General features: G+C 35.2%; 1 protein-coding gene across 1 annotated transcript; it reads right to left on the bottom strand.

Moving 5' to 3' along the window:
- Positions 1-481: 481 nt before the first annotated feature.
- Positions 482-2,169, bottom strand: LOC21406348 (BAHD acyltransferase DCR). The gene has a single exon (XM_010103498.2). The coding sequence runs from the start codon at positions 2,091-2,093 to the stop codon at positions 696-698; it is 1,398 nt and encodes a 465-aa protein (XP_010101800.1). The 5' UTR covers positions 2,094-2,169; the 3' UTR covers positions 482-695.
- Between the last annotated feature and the right edge of the window lie 5,482 nt (positions 2,170-7,651).

Raw genomic sequence — 7,651 nt, 5'->3', positions numbered from 1 at the left:
AAGAAAATGATTATTAACATTGTTAGTTTCTAAATTAGGAATATTGTGATCCTTTAATTTTAAATTTATAATTTTGATAATTGATTTTTTTATTTTTTTTTCTTTTAGTAATTCTTTAATCTCTGACACCAAAATTCTTCAGGGTTTTTCACATTTAAATATAGATAATCACGCTTTTGAGGACAATAACTGAAAATTAAAATTATACAAATTATTACATTAAACGTAAAATGCTCTTTTTGTAATGAGTTCTATAATAACGATGAGAATAATTTTTCACCTAATGTAATTCCTTTTGTAATTTTAAGTTATTATCTGATAGACACATGTTTATTTACGTTTAATTTCAGAAATTCTTCATTAATTTCAGGTAATAATCTGTTAAAATTAAAAATCCATGTATCAAAACAATCATTATACTAATAATTTAAGGATTGGATTAACACTACTAATAACCAAAAAAAAAAAAAAAAACAACAGATAAAAAAGCAAGCTTTTTTATACTATATAATATATAAAAACATTTTTTTAAAGTCACGTGGAGAAAGTGACTAACAGAGAACGCTGCAAATATACAAAACCCCCCCACTACTACACAACAACTTGACCATGTCAACGAGTCCAATCCGGCCAAAGCGACGCCGTCTCATTTTTCCGTTTCTCCTTTGCCCGAAACAAACCCAATCCGGCCCAAATCACTGAGAGGAAAAATCCACCGCAGATACGTACTGCATGAACTCCTCATCGGCCTCCAAACCGGCCATGGTCGTTGGCGCCAGAACCACCTCGAGATCCACACTCCCGTTGCCTTCCCTCCCCGGAAACGCCGAGATCTTCCCGTCGAACTTGTTCGCCCGTCCACTCCTCACCGCCATCGGCTTCCCCCACCCAAAGTCGTTATTGTACATCGGAAACCTCGGCGAGCTCCCCATCGTGATCGACGCGCCGTCGAAGTTCCCGAGAGGGAACAGCCTCGGCTGCCTCGCCCAATCCTCTACTCCCCGCCTCACCGTAGCGTCGTCGTGCGCCACCACGTTTCGGTGGAGCAGATCGGCGCACCACCCGAGATCGTTCGCCAGGAGCTCCGATGCGGCGGAGAACGTCGGAATGCTCTGAATCGCGTTCCCGAAGTAGTGCGACTCCATCGGAGGACGCACCCTGTGCCGGCAGTTCACCGCCATCCGGAACGTCGTCGTCTTCGTCCCCTCGAGATTTCTCGCGCGCGTGACGGATCGCCAGAGCTGCGCGCAGAGGGACTGGAAAGCAGAGATCGCAGCCGTTCGATCGTTTAACCGTTTTCCGTAAATCTCGGCCGAATCAGGATTAACAAAACCGTTACGCGTCGCTTTAGATGTACGGACGATGCTTCCGTTGTTGGCTCTGAGCTTTAGCCTCTGTATCGCTTCTCTGCTGAAGTGGAAGATCCTCTCCCGCAGCGACTCGTCACCGGAGAAGGTCACCTTGGGACCGCTGGCGGGGAACCGGAGCACGGCCGGTGAGTTGAAAATGGTGTCACGGCTGAAATCCGGTGTCTTCGAGATCTTCTTCGCTCCTTTACAAATCTCGGCGAAGGTGTTGAAGAAGTGCCAGAAAGAGGTCCCGTCGGTGACGGCGTGGTTGACCGTGCACCCTATAAAGACTCCGTCGGCGAGCTCCGTGACCTGGACGGCCATCAGAGGCTTGAAGTGGCCGGTGTAGCTGACAGTCCGGTCGAAGGCGAAGAACTCCTTGAAGCAATCCGGAACGTCGTCGTCCGGAGGGAGAATGCCGTCGACGGAGAGGTGCTTGGCTTTGGCGAAGATGAAATCAACGCCGGCGTCGTTGCAGACGATGTGGACATGGCCGTCGTCGTCGGTGACGAGACGGCCAGCGAGCGCCGGGAAGTGAACGAGAGCGACGGCGAGAGACTGCTTAATCGAATTGATGAGGTCGTTAATGGAGTAGGGCGGGGAATTGAACAGAACGCCCTTTTGGATGTACTGACAGGACAACATCGGAAGATCCGAAACCGAGAGTTTCAGAGATTTGATTGTGGAATTCTGCTCAGGAACAATTGTGCATTTGGAAACCAGAATTATAGATGAAGAAGGCATTTTTGTTTTTGTAACTTCTCTTGTTGTTTTGGTTTCGAGTGTTTGAGCACTGAGAAGAAGAAGCCGAGGAAGTGGGGTTTATATAGAGGGAGGGAGCGAGGTTGGATTCATGCACTTGGCTAATGTGGCTGGTAATGGTAGTTTCCTCTGCTCATCTCACTAAACCGATTTTCCCTCTTTATTATTTAAAAATGGAAAGAAAAAAAAAACTAAAATAATTGAAATCTCTAATAATAAAATCCAAACATGTCTGGTGACGTGGCAAATGAGGTTCTAATAGTACGAACACAAAAACGACACTTTGATGTTACAGGAGCAAATTAGTTCATGTACTCTAGCAAATGTCAATTTCCATATGTTTCTGTGGCCAAAAGAATAAAGTTATATGTATTCCACCACACATACTGCACAACGGTAACACGAATCTACTTGTATAAATAGGATCAATCTCAAAAATAGTTTCTTAGATTTACCTTCAAGACTTTTAAAATGTCTCATAATTAATCTATAAGATTTTAATTTGTTTCAGTTTCAGTCATTTCATTAATTAATGGCTCGTTTTGTTCATGCGTTTAAATTAGTGATTTTTTATTTTGACATTTAAAATTCAAATTCTTTATGAGAAGAAAATATTGTAGCAAAATCAAAACTAAAAGTTTAAACGCATTAAACAAGCAGACCCTAAATGTTAAATATTTGATGGAATTTGTACAAATTAGAGACCATAATTAGAAACAGCTAAAATTTAGAGATTATTCATGAAAATTAACTTTTACTTTTTGTGTTGTTTTAGTCCCTCAATTTTAGATTTTTTTATTTTTTTATCATAATTTTAACATATTCGTCCAATATTTAACACCTTAGTAACGTAAAGATTGAAACTGAAATAAAATTAAACCTCAAGAATTAATTTTGAAACGTTTAAAAATTTAAAGACTAAAATGGAGTTGAAGAAAAAAAAAAAAAGGACTTAAAATCGAGCCACACTGAGCCAAATAAACCAAAATCGATTGGAATTTATGGTGCCACCTCAAATCGCCAGTGGTCGAGTGGTTAAACAAATCAGTCTTCAATTTTGAATTCTAAGAGAGTTTGGAATCAAACAAAACAAACTCTTATATATTCCAATGTTTAAGCTTCGAAGCCCAAAAGCTGCCATCGCCATGCACCCAAGAATATTGCTACCGCCCTCCCGCTCGCCATCGCCGTTACCAGGAAAAAAAAAAACAAAAAGGCGATAAAACGTAAATCTCACATGTGTTCTTACGAAATGTTACTTTTTTACCTTGTGTTTCTAAGAACACAATGACCATCTCGTGTTTTAATTTCTTATATAAAACCACCCTTTTAACAAAAATTTTGGTCAAATTTTAAGGTGTCAAACTACTATTTTAACCTCAATGCTGATTAGATTGTCAAATCTAAGGTGTTATGAGATCTGTTAAATTGGTCTTTTTGCACTTTAAGTTTGATCAAATTGTTTTCAAAAAGGAAGTTTTTAACATAAAATGTAAAACACGTGGGTTGGTTATGCATTCTTGAAACCACATGATAAAATGTGACATTTCAATAAAACGCAAAAAAAAATTTAGATACTTTTATCCCATAAAATTCCTTTATTCGCTCGCAAAAACCGACTGACACTTACTGAAATTAATCAGTTATTGACCAATTGGTTTTTATGCTTTCTTGATCGGTGTTCGGTTTTTCAAAATCGAAAGGATTAATTTTAAAAATTTTTCTGGACTATGACCCTTTAACACTTTGCCTCTAAAATTTAAAAAGTAACATATGTTCCTTCCGAGTTTTATTCTGTTAATAAGTTTTATTCTTTTGTTATAATGAGTGACATAATTGTCAGTATTACTTATTTAGTAAGAATTAAAAGCGCAATTATACTTATACTCTCCTAATAGATAATTTCTCATTTTTATTGAAAAAATTTTCCATTTTCATTCCCTTAAAATCTGCAACCTTTCTTGACCCCCAAACAACTGCTTCCTCACTACATCATGCAAACGCCCAAATAGCAATGCCAAATCCAACCTCTCCAACATCACAAGCGAATTCTTATTATACACAAACAACCCATAATACAAATCAAAGCTGCAGTATTTTCTAAATTCAACTTTGTCTCACACCCTTTTGTGTTAATCGGCGTTGATTCCAACTTCAACCCCTCCAAAACGCTCCCAACAGTGTGAGTGATGAACTGAGACTCGGCAGCGAATCTATCATGCTCAGCATAGCTCATCTGAGACGGATTGGTACGGACCTCAAGGCCTCCTCCGGCCACCGAGATCGGCGGCGTTATTGCATATGAATTCCTATTTTCAAATACAAACTATCTATTTCTTCTTATAATACTCATGTTTATGAAATTCCTCGTTTGTTCTTTACTATTTACGAAGCAAAAAAATATGAAAGATTATAATTGTATTAATGTAAGACAAGCCTAACACAACCAAAAGGCAAAAATGAGAGAGGGAGAAAGGGAGAGAGAGTTGATTATTATACAGAGTAAGAAAAGGAAAAGCTTGATTTTTCCTCAGATTTTTTTTTTTTTAGGGAAAAAGTTTCTAACCCTAACATAACAAAAAAAAATCGACAAAATGGGGTTTTTTAATGCATTTGAGTTTTTTTAATCCCTTTTTTAATAACATGGGGTTGTTGCAAGTTAATTTACGATAATACTCTTCTAAGATGGGTCATGTACCTGACACGTGACGATTTCTGTTACTCATTATAACAGAAGGATAAAACTTGTTAACGGAACAAAGTTTGGGAGAACATATGTTACTTTTTAAAATTTAAAGGACAAAGTGTTAAAATGATCATAATTCGAGAAAAATTTTTGAAATTAATCCGAATCAAAACTATTGAAAACCTGAAAAAACTGAGAGAGTATCTTTCTGTGCTATTGTAATGCGTCACCTCATAACTTAACAGCCAAAAAACATGATTCCCTTCCCCGTGCAAAATTCTCCCAATGATATATTGTGTGTGTATGCATGTGTTCACTCTAATAGAATTTGTAAATTACAAGTGGAAGTGGGAAATAAAAAGTGGTCTTCAAGTATTAGTCATTGGATATTACAAAAAAAAAAGGGGGAGAGAGAAAGATAGAAAGAAAGAGAGAGAAGAAAAGAAGAGGGAAAGAACTTAAAAGAAAATTAAATTGGAGATTGTTCTAAATACGTGATGGACTTGCATGTCTATTTTTCGGCATTTGGATGTGCTTAGTTTATTTTATTTTATTTTATTTTATTTTATTTTTCTTAAGATAAAAATCTCGGAAATGAAGTCTGATACGATTGCCCACTGCATCAAATCTACAAAATTAGTTATTATAAATTTCGGTGTACATAATAAATGTTAATTCTTCCTTGATTTTCTCCATTATCAGGGAATCATGTGCCAAAGATATTTGGGATATTCATGTATGGGTTTTATAAATGCATTCGTACACATACACTGCAGTGCAACTTTGCATTCTAAAGCTCAAGATTTAGTTAGAAACTTCTTTGAGGTTTCCAAGGTAGATTAATTATTAGAAAATCCATATGAAAGAAAATCCATGCGCCTAACTTTGATTCTCATGTCCAATCTGACCGTGCCAGAAGAACTGATAAATTTAATTTCTTGAAAACCGACAATCATGAGAATAAATATTAATAAACGATGGTTGACTAGAATCAGCAACTCCAATTTATTATCCTTTTAAATCGATGATTTTAATTATATAATTTTAAATTTAATAAAAGAACTATTGATGAGAATTTTTTTAATTTAAATTTTTTATAAGAGAACGAATCAAACTCATTTAGAGTATGTATTTGTTTCTGCTTATAACATACATACCTAACTAATTAATTCAACTTATAAGTATTCAACAGATAAATTATGAGAAGAAATCATGATACAATAAAAATGACAAAGTACCATATCCCGTTTACATTGTGGTGATAAACAGACAAAGAAAAAAAAAAGATTTTCATCATTTTTGTTTGCTTTTCTTTTTCTCTGACAGAAATACTAGGTTTAAGGACATATAAACGTGAAAAAGTCCCAACACAAAACCAAACGGGACAAAAGGTTTTGCAAAAAGACGACGGAAAGTTTTTGCATTATATATCTTATTTTATTTTATTTTTATTTAAGATTGGCGTTATATATCTTTCAGCATATAACTTCTTCTTCTCTTTTTTTTTTTTTTTCCTTTTGCTAAATATGTATTGCTAAAATCCAACAACTAATTAACCACACTACATAAAATGAGAAAGGAAAACGAATAAGATAACAACATTTCTAACATTAATAGGATAAGGTAACTAAGCAGAACTACTGTTTTCGTGTTGATATTACAAGGGTGGACATTGACGCATTATTCTTAAATAACAGAAACGTTAAAAAAAATCAATCTATAGTCATATCATAAAATTATAATACATGAATAAATCTATGTTAGGCAAACAAACAAAATTGTGTTCATTTCATCAATTCGAGTTTACGGTTTTAAATTTATACAGTAAAAAACTCTCAGAAAATATTACATCTAACTTTTTCTGCTACAGTGAAAAGCTCTCAGAAAATGTCATATCTCAGCTTGAATTGAAAACTCGGATCCGCAAAGTGAACGAGGCCTAACGAATACTTACAGTACTAGCTAATTATAATATATTATTTGTTTTTTTATCCTAAAAAAACATAATGTTTTTTAAGTATACGGGTAATTAATCAACCTCACTTTAAAAAATTCCATTGTTCCGTCACAAAACTGATATGCATCACACTTATATGAATAAATTATCCCTACCTAGGAGTACTCTTTTTTTTTAATTATTTTTTTATCAAATTTCACGACTTCAATATTGCACCCAAGGAATTAATATCACATAAATAAGGTAAGCATGCATGCTTGTGGCTGTCGTTTTGTTACTAATTAGGTAAACTAGGTAGCTAGGCCGGCATTACTTTTGACATTTATGAATATTTCGTGCCATTTTTTCGCCCAACTAAACTTTCCCATGGTTCTTTCCTTATTTTTCATTGCAAACGTGAAAAATGTAGGGTTTAACGTCTCTGTTTCTGTTTCGTTATAACTTTGCCTTTCAAAGGACGGTTTCACACTCTATTGTTTTTCATTTCACACGTGTGCTAATTAGAAAATCCCATTGTACGATGGTACTATATATATATATATACACATACACGTCTATATACATAGCAAAAGACGTGTGATCAGCTCCAAAGATTTCCTTTTCATTTCCTCGTATTGTCTTTTTGCAATTTATATAACATCCTTTAACAACACATGCTTATTCTCACCAATTTAGGCCCGTTCAGTTTGCTGATTCGAGTTGAGATGTGACTTTATGTAAAAAAATTTTACTGTAACAAAAAAATTAGATGTAACTGATTCTGAAAACTTTTTACTATAATAAAACTTAAATTTTAAACTCAAATCAGTGAAATGAACGAGGTCTTAATTATTTTTCTTGTTTCTTCCTTTTTTCTCCTCCTATATTCATACCACTTCTTCTTCTATAAAATCATTT

The sequence above is a fragment of the Morus notabilis genome, unplaced genomic scaffold (genome assembly GCF_000414095.1).
Source record: "Morus notabilis unplaced genomic scaffold, ASM41409v2 Scaffold5, whole genome shotgun sequence".
NCBI lineage: Eukaryota > Viridiplantae > Streptophyta > Magnoliopsida > Rosales > Moraceae > Morus > Morus notabilis.
Note: the sequence above shows the minus strand (reverse complement) of the source record. Positions and strands in the feature narration are given on the sequence as shown.